At 40.9% G+C, this 18,130-nt stretch overlaps 1 protein-coding gene across 1 annotated transcript in view; it reads right to left on the reverse strand.

Moving 5' to 3' along the window:
* Positions 1–252: 252 nt before the first annotated feature.
* hs6st1a (heparan sulfate 6-O-sulfotransferase 1a) overlaps positions 253–18,130 on the reverse strand; it is an 87,706-nt gene continuing 69,828 nt past the window's right edge. Inside the window, exons 2-4 of the mRNA XM_054797645.1 lie at positions 11,286–11,508; positions 7,733–7,981; positions 253–6,177 (exon numbers count right to left, since the gene is read on the reverse strand). Coding sequence (XP_054653620.1) covers positions 5,812–6,177; positions 7,733–7,981; positions 11,286–11,508 — 838 coding nt within the window. The 3' untranslated portion in view covers positions 253–5,811. The remainder of the gene's footprint in view (positions 6,178–7,732; positions 7,982–11,285; positions 11,509–18,130) is intronic.

Here is an 18,130-nt window from a genome sequence, read left to right on the forward strand (position 1 = left end):
ACATCACCCCACAATGTTGTGCCCTGTGAAATGTGCACAGCAACGAGTAGCATCACCAGTAAAGTAATCTGAACAATTCTATCCATCTATGTTCCTGCTTAAAATGTATTGAAGTGGTAAATTGTAAAAAGTAATGCCTTCATTTCAACTTTAAACGTTTGAGCGTGGATTGAACCCACTGTTCGTGTGTAATAATCATAGCGTATAAACGTCACACGGTTGGCAGTGACAAGCAAGACACAGTCAAGTCTGTAAAAATGAAATATTTTAATTGGTGGCTTGACAATGATGATGATTCATTGCTGCAATCATAAGAACCAGAGCCCAGAATGACGCATACATACACACACACACACACACACACACACACACAAGAAGCCAGAGACAGACGGCAAAATAAAAAAAAAAAGTCTCTATCACTCACGCTCTACACAGCTTTGAAAAAAATAAAAATAAAAATAACAGGACACTTGGGTATCACACACTTGGGGTGCTTTACTGTCACGATGGAAACTCTTGTTAAGACATCAGATATTATTCTGGAATCATTTCAGTGAGTTCTGGATATTTCTACCGAGGGGTTGGTGTGACAGTGATGTCATGCGGAGCTGCATTTTGTGACACACAATTGGAAGTTAATACAAAACATAACAAAAATGACTTAGTTTCCCCGTTTTCCCTCGGCTTCTATTGCATTTTCAGCAAAGGCTACACAAAAAGCAGCATATTTTCACTCCGGGTGCGTCCTTTCACCGTCATCACAACTGGACACAGACGGAAAAATAACACAGACCCCTGACACTAAAGCTGGACTACATTCCGTGTCATTAAACTACGCCATGACGTCGCCGCCGTGCCACGTTTATAGTCTCTTCTCCCTCTCATTGGTTCATTCATGTCTGCTGCTTTTGCTTGACGCCGGGGTTGGGTTGTGACAGCTCATATGCGTCCTCTCCACTTGCTTTAGTGATAAAGGAACAAATGGAGCGAAAACTCTCGATTAATTTGGGTTGGGTACACTCGGGAAAAAGAAATGTAAACATCAACTTAAGTAGAACTTCATATTTTTATGCAAATTGACCTCATGCCATTTTATTTTCTTAATTGAACAAAATATGAGGTGGATTTATTTATTTGTATTAAATATGGTGTTTCGATGTCAAAAAGTCGCATACAATCGTATTTTGTCAGATAGCCACAAAAATATTAGCTTGTAAATGTTTTTGTCAGTTGACTCTAAAACAGCGGTACGAGTACTACGAGTAGTACACGACACTTGTATTCCAAGCTTAACTGTCATGGCAAGTTTAGGTAGCAAAAATGATGCAACGTGCACAGAATAATGAGCAAAAAACCACCGCATAAGTTTGAATGATTTTTTTGGTATTACATTTAAATAAACTGAAATTGTGCATTTTGGGTTAACACAAATATTAACACACACATCACAAAATCATCAATCAGTTTGTTGTTAGATAAATTCCAATCTTATAATACAATACAGTGGAACCTTGGTTAGCGTAATTAATTTGTTCCGAAACGGATGCTAACCGAATACATTTTTCCCATAAGAAATCATGTAAATCCAATGAATCCGTCGCAGAAAGCCAAAAATGTTCTGAAAACAGTTTTTATAGTTTTACAGTTTTCATTTTACATGCAGAAAATGATTCCAAATGCATATAAATGTTGAATCAAAGGAACAAATGACCATTTAAGGTTCCGTTACCTTCACTGAAGATATGATTCTTGATGGAGTCTTCCCAAAGACACCCTGTGGCAGCCAGACGCCACATGGATACCACCTTCCTGTTTTGCCATGAATTATTTCCTGTTTTCAAGTGTTTTTCTCACCTAAATAACCCAAAACGAAATGAGCAGAAAGGTGGTGTCTGTGTGGTGTCTCGCTGCCACGCGTGTCTTTGGGAACGCTCTCATCAAGAATCACGTCTTCAGTGAAGGTAAAAGTAACCTTAAATGTTCATTTAACCCTTTCATTCAACATTTATATGCATTTAGAATTGTTGTATGCATGCAAAAATTAACATTTTTGAGAGTCAACTGCTGATGACATCGTAAGACGGGCTACCGGTTGTGAGCAAGCTAGCTTAGGACGTTTTGCGCTAAAAATACATAAAGAACACAGTTTTACGTATGTGGTGCATGACACACATACGAAGTGCGCTGTACGAAAATAATTGACATTTTGCCCATACCTGACACCAGCAAAACGCCTGAAAGACACGCGTTGGCCGTACGGTCGATGCGCAAAGTGCGTAAGTTTGTCTCGCAACCAGAAAAAACATAAGCGCCCGTCGTTTGTGGACAAAGAACCTCTGTGCCCGAAAATCAGTACGTCACACGTGCCCTCCATGCGTTTCTTGCATTTTTGGCACACAGAGCCCGTACGGCCGCTTGTGACCTAGGCTTTTATCTTCAACTAGGTACAAAATGTCTATACCTGTTTGTTTGTGTACCCAGTGAAATGACAAGTTTCTAGCTAAACAGTTTGTTACAAATAAAAAAAACACTGTAGACAAATAAGTTAGCATTAAAGACAAATTCTGTCAACCCTGAACTTGTGTTTTAGCTCCGCCCCCACGTGTCCTGGACAGCATGTGTTCACGACCTCGGCGACTGGTTCCCACAAATGCAGCTTCATTCATTCCATTAAAAAAGAAAATAAAATGTGTTCTTTTAATGACATTTCACCCCAAATGTCTTGACGGTCCAAATGTTTTTTTTGTACACTTGAAGTTAAAAAAATAAGGTGTTACCCTAACTAGATAACGCTCTGTGTTTGGTACCAGCTTTGCCCAAACACGCGAATGCTATATTTGTAAAATAGATGAAAATTCCTCACAAACTGAACACTGGAGGGCCGCCATCAGAACCCAACCCTGTGCTGACATTTTGGGGAGGACTTCCCACCAACAAAAATACAAATAAATAAGGATGTGAGATAATGAGCGCAGTACAATCACTTTGAAGGGGGAAGTGAGCATTGGTTGTTATGGCAAAATAAAAACCCACCAAACAAACAAAAAAAAAACAAATAATGAAATGACGTTATTATTCGTCATGGAAGTCTGTCATCCATTCAAGCACACTATTTACAAAGGCCAGTAGGAGGCGTACTGTACATTGTAGTTACACACACACACTCATCCACACACATGGCTAGTCAAGAAAAATGACTTTATATTGCAGATTTTTACTGGCAATGCGCACCAGGGTTTCCCAAACCTTCCCAAACGTACTGAGCGTCAATGAAGAGCATTTAGGTTCATTTTTAAACAGTTCAGTTCCTTAATTCAGCCTAAAATGGTAATGCAACATAAAAAGTGACATATTTGCCCCTCGTGTCCTGCTGAAAATGACATTCTTGATCCAACATTTATCATAACTAGTGCAGTCATTTCCGTTAAGGATTTCAATTTGGACTACTGGCCTCAATTTGTACACCAGACGGTGCTACTTTTTCCCACTCAAAGCATGCAGCAAAATGTCTCACCTATTACTGTTTTTTTTGCAAGATCTGGAGTAAACATACTGGCCTTTCAAATCCCCCAAACCCAATAAATGGAATATATTTGTGTATTTCAGGCTGAAGTATGCAGGAAAATCAATGTTGCAGCCAATCAATGACCCATCTCAGGACTTAATCATAATACTCGTAAAAAAAAACAAAAAAACTCCTTGAATTGCATTTTATGTTATGGAAAACTGTTTTTGCCCCCTCCCCTTAAAAAAACAGCCTTTAATGGGTTATTACTTAGGTATATTTCGGGTTGAAGGTTTAAAAAAAAAAGAAAAAAGATTGACTTGTTTAAACTGGAAAACAAACCCCATTATATCATATTTTAGAGCAGTTTTTGGGAAGTGGACATTTTTTGTCCTCAGGACCTTGAGTGTGAGTTCTAAATGTGGCACTGTAGAAAAAAATAACAATGCATGAATATCAATGTTGCTGCCAATCATTGACCCATCACAGGGCCTAATAGTAATAATAGTAAAAAACAAACACCACTCAAATTGTTTTTTATGGAAAACGTTTTTTTTTCTTCATAAAAAAACAGTTGCATTATACAAACATACCTGCCTTTAATGGGTTATATTTCAGGCTGAAGATTTTTAAAGATTGACTTGTTTAAAGTGTAACCCCCCCCCATTAATACATCATACTTTTTGAGCACTTTTTTTTTTACTTGTTTAAAGTGGGGAAAAAATAGCATTTTTTGGGAGGCAAAAGTCCAGAGGACCTCGATTCTGAGTTTTAAATCTGAAACTAGAAAAAATGCCAAGCAATAATAAGGACCTGTTATCAATAATAATAATGATAATAAACAAATACTCCCTGAAATGTATTGGTGTTGTTTTTTAATGTAAACATACTAGCTTTTAATAGGTTATTTGAAAGTGGAAGAAAAAAAAACATTTAAGACATTTAAGATATCATACCAGAGCAGTTTTTGGGAAGTGGACATTTTTGGTACTGAGAACCTTGTGAGTTTTAAATCTTACACTGTTAAAAAAAAAAGAAGAAAAAAAGCCCATCTAGTAAGAAGAAGAATAAAAAACAAATAATCCTTGAAATGTATTGCACGGAAAACAATTTTGGTTTTTTTCGGGGCAAAAAGTTACGTAAACATACTGGCTTTAACGTGTTAAGATCACATTCACATTTGATAGAATGCTGGATGAAGTAGTTTTAAAAGATTGACTCTTTCAAAGTGGAAAAAATAAAATACATTAGCAGCTTTTGGGAAGCTGACATTTTAGTTTTGTCACTGGGGTCAAATATGCGAGTGAATTTTAAGGACCTGTCAAAGTATCAAATGTTATCTTATGGCTGTTATGGCAATACATTGTGTTTTTCAGTAAGTTTGGCTCCTAAATTTGGATTTGGAGCTGAAAAAGTTGGAGAAACCCTGATGTGGACTATTATCCCAGCATGTGGAGGCACTGCAACCTCACCCCAAACTGTCAAACAACGGTCAAACTCATGTATGACGCTTTGTTTTTTGTGAAGGACAAACTGTAAATGCCACCTGCCAAATGAAGGGCCTCGTATCACCATGGTGACCACTGCTCTTCCACCCCGTCTGCAGCGTTTGTCGGCTGCCTCAAAGCACACTTCGCCTGACTTTTTGACGCCTCGGCCAAACCTGTGTGAGATCCAGTAATTGGCTGTCAAAGTCTGCAAGGTGTGAAAGGAGAAAGAAGCAAATGGCTGTTGAGCAACCGGAGCGTTGGATGGGGTGGAGGGTGTGTGGTGGGGGGGTGGGGGGACATAGAAGTAGACCGCCCTCCTTTCAGCAGCCGCCAGCGTGATGCAAGGCTTCAGTCATGGTTATGGTCCATTGTACACGGATGCTTGAGCTAAAAAAAAAAATAATAATAAAGGTTCACGAGAAGTAAAAGGAATCTTCAGGCAGCAACGTTGGTCTCAGTGTTTTACAATTCTGCTTTTAAAAAAGCATAAACACAAAAAGAGGGGAACATTATGAGCTAAATCATCCTAAAAAGTGTTGTCGTTGTCCGTCTTTCCTGCTATCATTGAATTTGTCCAGGAAATACACCGATCCTTCCCCACTCGGAATTCAATCTTTATGAGGAGAAAAAAGGATGTCTGATGTCAGCAACTTTAAAAATATCCCTCTAATGAAGACGGGAGACACAGAGGGTGCAGATAAATGGGCGTGCCCCAGTCGCCAAGGCAACCGTTAACCACCAGGGGAGGGGTCTTTCTTTTGTCGACTCTTTAAATGCAAAATAGTGTTTTTTATCTTTGTTACATAAGTTCTGCTGCTACCAGCGGTTGATGATCTGGTTCATGTAGTCCTCAGTGGGGAGCCGACTGCTGCTGCTGCTGCTGCTGCTGCTGCTGCCGCCGCCTCCCGTCTCCTCCGTCCTGCCTCCCGCCTCCTCCTCGTCATTCCGCTCCCTTCGGTTCTCCTCGTCATTCTCCGGGTACGGGCCGGAGGTCTGGCGGCTGTGAGAGGGCCACAGATTGAGGCCCAGGCCCAGGCCCTGGTGGCTCTGCTGCATGTGGTTCTTGATGCGCTGTAGCCGCCGCTCCTGCTGCCGGGTGTACTGATAGCGCTGCTGGAACAGGTCCCGGGCGTAGTCGTACAGCTCCATGTCCAGCTCGTTCAGCTCCTCTATGCGCTGAACCTGGAGAGAAGACCGTAACCTGTCATTACCTGCACCAAGGAACAACTAGGCTGTACTACAATATGAAATATATTTATTACAGTACATACAGTATTATTTTTACATATACTATTTGAACAGATTTTTTAATGTATATATATATATTTATATTATTTTTCATTGTATTCAAAATATACAAAAAATAAAGGCCTCCTCCCAAATAGACACCATATACTGATGACAAAAAAAAGACGTTTTGCTTGATGGCGGCCATGTTTTTCAACCAATCCTGCTCAAATTTCACAAACATAATTTTACAACTTTTTGTTGTTTTCCGTGTTTCTCAAAATATTACTCCTTAAAATACGTCTCTTTAATGTTCCAACTTTGTGCTACTAAAATGACATTATCTTTCCTCATAATATTACAACATTATTCTCGTAAAATTCCGACTTTTTCTATCTCGATGAAAACTTTTTTCTCTGAATATTTTGACTTTATTCTTGTAAAATTAGTGCTGATTTTTTCCATTTTTGCTGTTGTTGTTGTAAAATTATATTTTTAGAATGTGCTGCTAAAAAAACAGCCATGGGCTGCAAATGGCCCCCGGTCGAATCTTTGGACACCCGTGGCTTACACATACAAGTCCTGAGAAAAACTTAGGGCATCCCATGGGTGACATTGTTGTGGCACCCCCTGTGGGCTGATGACCAAATGCTTATAAAGACATGCTAGCATACATGCAATACAGATATCCTCAAAACAATTTTGTTGAGTACATTGAGCTGTGTGAGAAATTGAGTCAATCAGACTTAGGGGGTCAAACTTAGGGGCGCGGCATGTTTGTCTGCAAAATACCTCAGGCAACACGGTAGGCGTGCGTGGTTTGACAAATGTTTACCCTTTTGTGAGCAGCAGTTCAGGGGCAAAAATGTTGCTTACAGCAACAGATACACAACAGATACACAAATTAGGACACTCAATTTGGGGCTGACCTGGTACTGTAAATAGTACTTTGTGGGGGCACAAAGACATCATCTGTTAGTCGCCAGTCAAAAATGACTGGACAGGACATGGAAAGAGGCCAACCAAAGTGGTAATTTAATATTTTTCTTTGAATATTACTAGAGTAATTTTAACACTAGGCCTTTAGAAGTTTGGATTTGAAAGCAAAAATGGGAAAGTGTTTTTTTTTTTTTAAAAGCCCACACTGCCTCCCACCCACATCACGCTCTGCAGGCTTGCTCTTTTTTTATAGTGACAATAACCATCAGAACACCTTTACTCAGCCGCTGTCTTATTTTCTCTCGTCCCTTCTGCTGGGGGTTTTGATGTATAAGTCAACAGTCTGCCAGAGAACTTTCTTTTTTTCTTTATTTGCTGGAAAGTGAACCTCAGAACTCCCACAGTGGTCCAATCAAAGGAGCATCTTTAAAGCTATGCTGCTTTTTTGAACAGGGGAGTCACACCAAGTTGCCTCACAGCATCGTAAGACCACCACCATGTTCCCACTCAGGTTCCTGTAGACTAGTTGGAGATGCATAACAAGTTCGTTACAGAGCCACAAGTAACAAACCGTAGCATTGTCCAGGTCCACCCCAGCGGCACGGGTGCTGTTGTACTGCATGAAGGGTCTGATGAAGCGCAATCGGAAGGTGCGCTCAAACAGGAACTGGGTTTTCCTCTGGTACTCCGTCAGGCCGAAGAAGGCCATGTCTCGCAGGTTCTTCTTGGCCGACTCCAGGAGGAGCTGGGCCCGCTTCTTCTCGGGGACGGTGGACATGTTGTAGCAGCCCACCAGACTCAGGTCGGCCAACATGCGTACCTAGGACAGGACGCACAACAAGGAATTAGTGGAGGGGTTGCTAAGACGCCATTTTCAACTGAAACAGAAGTTCCTGTAGTGCTTAAACGGACCGAAACATGACAAACTACTGTAAGTATTACATGTTATCATGAATGCACTACAATGTTACTACATGGTCACAACATGTGTATAAAACCATTAAACCTTGTTGCATGTTTTGGGAGGTGTTTTAATAGCAGTCTTTGTAGGTGGCATAAGTGTGTCTCATTACGTGCAGTAATGAGCTGTCTCTTTTTATCTGTTTTTATAGCTTTAGAATGCCCAGAAAAGAGAAAGACGTGTGTTCATGTCTCATAAGGATTGCGGATGATGGGCAAAATTCCAAAAAAAGGGCAGTTTTCCTTTAAGGAGCCTGAAAAAAAAAACAACAGGGGCTGTTTAACGAGACCGACTTTAAAAACACAGCTTGTCTACAGCAATTTTGTGAGTACCAAGGCAAACTTTTAAAAACTAGACTCAGTTCTAAGTTTTCTACACAACCTTTCCAAAACGTTTGCACATTTGTACGTGTTATCGGCCCAGGATCTTTAAAAAACAACAACAAAGAAACAAAAACCCCTGCGTGCTTGTGTAAAGAGGCCCTTGGAGGGTTTTATTTTTTTGCACATTTTTGTTTTGTTTTTGAAACTACAGACTACAAACTACAGACCAGAATGCTGTTAAAACAGTCCCTGTTCAATTATACCTGCAAAAAACCCAAGAAAACACTACTACCATCTCTAATACGCATCACAGACCACTAGCTGGCGATGTCATTTTGTAAAGAAACAGTAACTACACAACTGCTTAGTAGAGCAAACAATGGAGGATAATTGAATGGGGTGGGGTTGGGCGGGGTGAGGGCTTCAGTATCTGTGTCTTCCTGCATTGCCTGCACACATGGAAGTCATGCTTAAATGATATACAAGCCCGCAGCTAGGTGGCAGCAGTGCTCAAATGAATCAACATATTCAATCGGGCAGAAAAAGTGCACAGGAACAGCTGACGAAAAATGAGAGGTGGAGAAGTTTCTGACATAAAAGAAGGAGACACCAGAGGCAAGAAAAACAAGCAACAGGAACGGGGATAAAAAGACCAGACAATACAATGAGGCATACAAAGCCCTGAGAAAAAAGAAAAACAAAGAAAAACAGGCTTCACTACACAGCTTAAAATAAAGCCTGGAGCTCTGCTAACTACTCGTCATTCAGCTACAGAGATGGGAGCTTTAAGTTTGATTATTTTGTTTATTTACATGATAATTACCTTACGGAGCTTGCAAACACATCAGGTCTCAGGGGTTGATCAGCAGAGACTGCTTTCATTTTCTCATAAAACTCCTAAAAACACCTTTGTGAATAACAATGCAAGCTTTAAAAAACTAGTCTCAAAATCAAAGTTTTCTATGCATCAGGTATGCTATGTTACGGTACATACCAAGCCTACCTGGCAACTGCAACAAAGCTTTGACAGTTGACTTGAACTATCAGTCAGATGTTCCAAAAGCAAACCCAACAGACGTGTACTAATTTTTCCTGGGGAGTCGCAAAAGTGGCTACAAGGAGGAATTGCACTCGCTCAGAAGTTTGCCCGCCGGCCATAAACACCTCCCAATTCACACCTTCTTTTTTCTCCTCCTATCTCAGACTCCCACATAAATGTGTTGGCCAGCTTATCTCATCTGAGCCTGAGGGTGTTATTACTCAGGGTCCTGTGACTTATAAATGTGTGTTGCGCGCACACACACACACACACACACACAGATGCACGCATTTGAAGCATCCTGGCGGTCCAGCAGGTGCATACGGTGCGAATGCATCAGTATGCGGCGCCTCTTCTCTACTGTAACACAACACTTACTGAATGCACATTGCGATCTTTCAGTGCAAAGTGCTTTATCCTGGCCAGGTACAACAGGCCTCGCAGGAATTCTAAGTAGTTTAACTGCACCAAAAGCAAGACTTCGTTCCTATATCACATATACACCGACGACTAATGACGGTCCAATATGGAAGTATTTTCAAACTAACTGAATGGAATTTAGACAGTCTTAAAGTGATTTTAGTGAGCCCTGCACTTGTCCAACATCATAAAGGTCACATATCACATACAATCACGTAACATTAAGGAACGGGGCAGGAGGATACAGACATGAAACAACAATAGCGTAGCTATGTAAGCTAAGGTGCTATAACAGCAACATCATTCTAGGTTAGCCTGTTTGCTGAAGAAAGACAAAATGATCGAACTTGGAGTTGCCACATCTGTAGTTGACTGACTGATAGTTGGCGGAGCGCTGGTGTTTATTTTAAGATGTGTAGAGAAGCCTGTTATTCGTGTAGTTGTATTATCCAGTTTTTACATATACGCTGTAACTCTTGAAGATTTGTGTCTGTGGTCAGTCATTCATTTAATTTTAATATTTTTTTTATTTGTGGGGAAAAGTGTTTAAAAAAAATCAAATAATAAATATAATTTTAATAATACAATATAATAATACATTTGAATATAATAAAAATGAACAATGTTAAAGTATGTTCTAAAAATATAAATATATATGTATATATACAGTATACGTATACACAAATATATACTGTATATTATTCTTATTATATTTGAATTTGAATATATATTTGATGATAAATATATATTATATATTTATAAAATGTTTTTTTTTCTGGGTATTCCAGTTTCTTCCCGCATTCCAAAATATGCATGTTAGCTTAATTGGAGACTCTAAATTGTCCACAGGAAGGAATGTGAGCGTACTGTAAGTGGTCGTGGGTTGTTGCCTTTTTGTGCCCTGCGATTGGCTGGCGACCAGTCGAGGGTGTACCCCGCCTCTCGCCCGAAGTAAGCTGGGATAGCCTCCAGCATACCCCTGTGACCCTTGCGAGGATAAGCCGCATGGAAGATCGATAAATGAATGAATATTTATAAAATGTATAATATATAAAAATGATTAATTATTATAAGAATTAATAATCATTATTTTATAATATATAATTATAATTATATTACATATACCTGTATATAAGTATAGAATATGAATTAATAAAAATGATAAAAACAAGAAATAAATAATTATAACAATATAATATATAGGACAATTTTATGCTTCCAGGTTTGTGGGAACAGTTTGCGAAAAAGGAAGTGCCATAAAAGGCATGTTTGGATGAGTTTGGTGTAGAACAACCCCACCAAATTGAGATTGTGAGCCAACAGGCCCTCTCCCAAGTCCTCACAACAACAATCTCCCAGACATCTGACGCATCGTCCGTACCTGTCTATTGTTGGCCAGGTTGTAGGGACAGTCCATGAACTGCTGCAGCGTGCATCCCGACCAGTCGGAGCCCTCGTAGCAGGAGGGCAGCTCCTCGGGCGTGGGCGTGCGTCCATCGCACATGTGCAGCGAGGTCTTCCATGTGGCGCCGCGCTGGACGTGCCTCCACTCGCTGAGGTAACGGGACACAGGGTCTCTCAGCAGCGTGATGTAGTAGAACTTCCTGGGAGTGGACAAAAAAAAAAAAGAAGAGATCACCTTAATTGCAGAGAAAATGTCCTCTGACACAGGTTAATCCATGACTAAAGTCTGCGTTTAAGCGTAAGGAATAAAACAAGTGTTTAAATTAAGTGCTGCCACGCTGAGATGACGCGATAATAAGGCTGTAGTACCGCCGATGACCAAGCGGTGGGGATGTTTGCTGCACAACATGACTGCATCTCATCCAAATTGGAGGTGGATGCTTCATGCACTTGGTGAGAAGATTATTTGCATTTATGAAAAAGAAGGCATGCAGGTGAGAAGTGTGGGCAGCAGGGAGGAAGTCAACATGAGAGAAAGACTCCATCCGGTCACCAGCAGAACCACCAAAAAAAAAAAAAAAAAAAATGCTGGCACAAGCACATCTCATTCCGCAACACACACATCCTTCCTCCGGTCGCAAGTATCGGGACTGCCCCCTGAGGGATGACTCATGCCGCATCTGAGATTTTGTCTTCTCGGGAGTGTGTGTGTGTATGAGTGTGTGTTATACATAATGGTGCATATCACATCCACCGCCGTCCCTCCAGAAGGGACACTCCCACCAGAGCAGAGACCTTTCCATGCCTTCCAACTCCACCTAATTACTGCAGTCTAATCAATCAACACATACTCATTAAGCACACACACTCACACACACACATCCTGGATGTGTGTGTGCCTGCCAGTGATGTATGGATTTATCTTTGTGCACACACACACACGCACACACACACACACACACACACACACTACAGGAATGTTTGCAAAAAGAATTCGGTCTGCTGACTGGCCTCCACAAAAGGAAACAGAGACACCTATTGCAAGAATTAAGAAAGCCTTGTTATATTTTAATTTCTTGTATTGCTCTATGGTTACCGTCACGCTTCCCCTCCTTGCCATAAAAGGTATCTTTCTGCTCAAGAAAAAGCAAAAGAACCTTGTGGCGTTGATCCCATAGATGCTCACTGAGATGAAGTCTCATAAGATTTGCTGCCATCGTGCACAATGAGGGTTTTGTTTGGGTTCCGAGGTACATTTTTCCTGAATATCTGGATTGCATTAATCCAAATTGTACCACTTTTGGCAGGTTGAACTTTAGAGGTTCCGCTTTGCCATTTAAAATGGAAAGGAACATGAACGCCCCTTCACAATGTTTGAGTACATCTTGGAATTCACCACAGCACCCCCCAGTGCGTGCAGCACTCGTGCAGCCCCGGACGGTGATGTTACCACCACGCATGCTTGACTATTGGTAAGACATTTACCTTGCTACTCGCTTGTGTTGCCACCCATTTGGACAATAACGACTGCATGTTGAGTCATTTTCAGGGGATAGGAAATCTACACTGCTATACAAGCTGTACACTGACTACTCCAAAGTATATCCAAGTTTCATTTCCATAGTATTGTCCATTGAGAGGATATACTGTAATAAAATTTGCCATGTGGCCCAGGTGCTGCTTCACAATGTCACAGTTCGTGCTGGAATTCATGTTGCCCCTGAATGAGCCGCAGCTCCCCAGTACCGGCAGCAGTCATGCAGCCCCTGACAATGCTTGCTCCTCACTTGTGTTGCCAGCTATTTAGACAATAATAGCAGTGTGTTGACAGTAAACCTATACTGCTGTACAAGCCGTACACGGACTACTCTAAAGTACAGTATATCACTTTTGAGAAGATATAATAAAAATGTTTAGTGAGATACTGTATGTGTAAATGAAAAGGTCTTTAGAGCAAGAAACATAGTGGTGGCTTTGGCACAGAACCTTGAGCAGTGATGAAAACATCACCTCCTTTTGTGGAGATAATAACCAGTACAAAAGAATACAGACAGGTAAATGTCACTGTAGGCGATGAGCCAGTGTCTCTTTGTTTCCTTGCCTCTTGACTCCCACCCCCCCCCCCCTTTTTCCCTGCTTGTACTTTTCAAGGATACGCCCCCACTGAGAGGAAGCCTCCTGTGACGGCGCATTTTTGTTTGTTTTTGCTGCGGATCTGTTGAGACTGTTGGGCTCCCTGCGTGAATACGAAGCATCGGCCCTACTGTGGCGGTATAATTAGCTGCCAGTTTAGGGGAGCTGGGGCAGGGTGGGGTACTGGGGGGCGTCGAGACGGAAGGGGAACACCTGACACTAGCAGGAAAGACACAAAAATAACATTTTATTAACTGGCAGAATCTCATTATTCCTGTAATAAATAGCATCTTTTACACACGCACACACACGCACACATGCACACACACACACACGCATGCACACATACAGAGACATGAGCAGAATGAAAGAAGCAAGTGTGTGTGTTTTAGGTTCAGTGGGGGTGCAAAAGGGGTGGGTGGGGAGGTTTGAATGTTAACTACCTTATCACTCTAATTTCACACTCTCTCCTCCAGTCACACAAGCACACACAAACACACACACACACACACACACACACACGGAGAGAAACCCTGTTGCCTCCAGTCTCGTATGCGACGACTGATTAGCGAGGGGGGGTGTTGCACACTTGCCTCCGCTCTAATCCCAGCCTTGAGGGGAGGTTCTGTGTGTTTGTGTGGCTGCCTCAGATTCAGGGCCACCTGTCTCCTCATTAGTTTGTTCATTGACTGCTACGAACGTGCAACTTCTGAGTTAATTCTTGAAAACCGATGATTTTGGAGTCTTGTACAATATGGTGGACATGTGTGTCCATGACATGAAGTGCAATGCTTTCCTATTTATTGTAATGTCTGGGTTGTTCCTAATTGGTGAGTGAGTGGATAGTGCAACCATGGAGCCTTCGATACGAAACGTTTTCCAACAAGCTGTCAGAGCTGAGGTCATGGAGACGTTCTTAAAGCAGGTGTGCTTTTTGATTGTTTGGCTGATGAATGGGAGGCCTGAAAGGTTGATAGTACTGCATATTGCCTGTTCAGTTTCTAACCTGTGTGAGTGAAGGGGTGAGTTATTGTTTTAAGTATTGTAGCTGACTTGACAGGTGGTGTCGTTCTCACCTCCTTGGGTCTTGAGGTTTTGGAATGTTGATAGTTTCTTATGTTTTATCTTTCCAGTTGTTACCTTTAACATTAATCCAACAACAAACGTCTCCCCTCTGGGACACACAACGGACATAAGTGGTTGCCTAGAAACAACGAAAGCTCTTCTCCCCGTGAGAAAGCTTGTGACCGGGAGAGTGATGTCAAACCTTGATTTTTGAATGCTCAAAGATTTTCACCAAAATGTTCGTACTTTCTGGATTTTCGTACAATATTCAGAGTAACAAGCTGGTCCGTTTGCCCCGTACTGTATCATTCTGCAGAATTGAGAGCCCAAATAAAGTAACCTGACACGTTACAATCCCTATCCGTGCATTTTTTATTGAGTGCGACTGCTAAATAACCCGCCATGGGGCAAAGTACGAGGACGGCGTCCACGCACCTCCTTGCTGTAATTGCCAACAAACGTCTTCAATACAGTAATAAAGTGACGTATCCATTTCATTCGCCATTTATAATCATTTTGTATTATTTTTTACCCCAAAAAACTGTAATGATTCCATATAAAATGTAGCGTTTATTAGTATTTGTAGGTGTCTGGAGCAGACAGATTAATTGGATGTACATTATTTCCTGTGGGAAACATAGCTTTTGTTTTCATGCGACCTCTTAGAACAAATGAATAACAAAAACTGAGGAATCCACTGAACTTTTTTGGACATTGAACAGCGCCTCTGCACTCAGCACCTCCGCAGTGCATCCCCTTTGTCTCAATTTCTTCAAGACGCCATTAATCAACAACCGGTTCCAAGCAGACAATTGGATATTTTTACAATTCCTTCGATAGGAGATAACGATAATACTCATTTTGTTGTCTGACAAATACACCACGTGGTGGTACCGTTCTTGAACCTCATGACTTGAAATTTCTCACACAGCTCAAGACGCGCTACACAACTCCCCACTGTTACTTGAGTGTGTTTCAACTGTATTACATGAAGCCAGCATACCCTATTTTAGCATAGGGTTGTCCTTTACAGTTACAGGTAAGTGAAAACATGAGAAAGACACAAAATAATCTGTGATGACCTCATGGACAATCCCCCTCCCAGCCCAAAGCTTGCTGGTCTCCTGCCAGCCACGTTACATGAGCGAACAGGGCGCATTCCTGCCGAGCATATCTTTGGCACTCACAGGGGGGCTCCTTCCAGGCTTTCGCTCCCCGCCTCCCCACTTTTTTTTGGCCTGTTCCTGCGCTGTGATATCCGACTGTAGCTGCGGGGCACACTCTTTTTTATTTTTTTTTATATCTGCTCATCGTCTGCAATCATGGGAGAAGAAGATGCTTTGTTTGGATTCTGAGGTGAAACGAGCAGTTTGTTATTGTGTGCTACTTTTTTTGGTTTGTTGTGTTTGCATGACAATACATGCTCATGTTGCCAACTTGCACTTTTTTTTCGGTGTGTGTGTGTGTGTGTGTGTGTGTGTGTGCGTGTAGGGCAGAGCAGCTACTGCAGGGAATGCCAGGCCTTAATTTACTGTCTCTCTGGGACTGGAGCTGAAGCAATGGTGTTAAAAACGCCCCACAATGAGCACATCCCAGCCATCGGGGCTAGCTTTATGATTTTTAAAGCTGAACCGAATGGTGCCATTATCTAAGTCCATTAGGCAATATCCTGCATTGATAGTTTTGGCTTATTAGCTTCAGGAAAGCTACGCCCGCCTAAGCATTAATGATCAATTTGGTCACAGTGATACGAGTGTTACCAATTGTTCCAGCGTTATTACGAGATTAAAGCAGCATGTATTCTTGCCTGCTATAAAAGAGGACAATAACTACTTTGATAGGCATTATTTGTTACTTTTAAAACTCATATCGATTTGGATGTTTTTATACTAGTGGATGCGGCAAGCAGGTTGAACATGATGCTATGTTTTGACATTGTTCCAGGGTCATCTTGAAGCCTTTATTTACGGTACAGGCATTTTTTGGATGTTAGGAAAGTATCGTTTTAACATTCAGGCAAGAAAAGTCAATTACTGCTAATATCACGACATAAAAACAGCAAAATATTGAACTTGAGAGCCTCACAGAGAAAAGGAAGTTACCTGCAATACGACATACAATAATGAGTAACTTTGAGTTTGCTTACTTCACCTAACAATGTATTGCAAATGTATTATTAGACCCCCTGTCCTAAAAAAAAACACATCAATTATAAATATCTATTAAAAAAATTGCACATTTAAAAATCTTCCCCAAACTTGTCAACTTGTTAGGAATTTCTCAACGACATTCATCTTTTTATACCCGAATTTGTAACTCTAAAACATTTTTTCTTTGGGATGGGTGGGTGGGATTTACTAGTTTTTCCACTGTTTTCTTTGGGTAAAGCAGCACTTTTGAAAATACACAAACAATAATCATTACATTTTCGTTGGGCTGTCAAATGATTGAACAACTTAAACAAATTAATCACAGTTTTCAAATTAATTAATCACGATTAATCACCAATTGCCATTATGTGTGCATTATGGCAATTTTTGCTGTATTTTATGAAGAAAAAGATAAATGACAGGAAAATCTGATCTTTCCATCTATTTCTTTTTTTTTTTTTAAGTTATTCATCATTTTATCTTTTAGAAAACATAAAATTGGTAAAAGTAGTGGAAACATGAATATTTTTCCATACTTGATTTTACATTTTCCATACTTTCCAGACCTGGAAATGTATAAAATCACATTCCATACTTTTCAATACTTTCCACACGTGCGTGAGAACCCCGTATTTATCAGTGCGATTAATCTCGGGCATAAACCATCCATTAGGTGGTGGTCTGTAGCGCTTACCTTCTTTTGGAATATGTGCATGCGCAGAAAAGCCAAAGAAAAAGCTAGAGAAGTTAACGATACTTGTAGAACTGAGGTCTGGTAAGTACGTTGATGTTTCACGTGATATGATGCATCACGGCTGTTTGAACTTGGACGTTTTGGGCCACTTTAGAGGTATATATATATTTTTTTTTATAAAAAATGGCCATGGTTTATTTATTTCCGACATGCCAAACAAGTCCGAAAAGAAGTAGGAAGAAGCAGAGGTTATTTAATCCTACTTTGTTCACTTCCTGTGTTTAAGTGTCACTGTTTGTCAGTAGCAATGGATAGATGGCTTATGCAGCAATGAAAGAAAATTGTGGCGAAATAAGAAATCGTAGAACATTAGGGGCGTTGGACTTTAGAACCAGTCAGGACTTATGTGTAATACAAAGAAAATGCAAACATCTGTACTGCTGAAGCTCCACAGTGCCTTCAGCTTTTCCCTTCTCTGTCTCATGTTCATCGTCTGTGTTTAAGGAAAAAAAAATCTAAAAGGTAGTTGTCTGAGCCTGTAGGCTGCCATCGATCGACTCGCAAGGCAGAGAGAGTCCGAGTGGAGCAAGGGAGGAGGAAAAGATGACCCCAGAGCTCTTCTGAAGCGGAGGGTCTATTTCTATCTATCCATCTGTCTGTCTCAGTGCCTCATTATTGTGGCCGGGGGGCCACATGAGGGGTGCTTAGAACCACAGCGGGACTTGATTCTTTAAGCGGTCATGATACAATGATAAGACGGTGATATTGTCTCCAATTTTC

The sequence above is a fragment of the Dunckerocampus dactyliophorus genome, chromosome 13 (genome assembly GCF_027744805.1).
Source record: "Dunckerocampus dactyliophorus isolate RoL2022-P2 chromosome 13, RoL_Ddac_1.1, whole genome shotgun sequence".
In the NCBI taxonomy this organism is placed as follows: Eukaryota; Metazoa; Chordata; class Actinopteri; order Syngnathiformes; family Syngnathidae; genus Dunckerocampus; species Dunckerocampus dactyliophorus.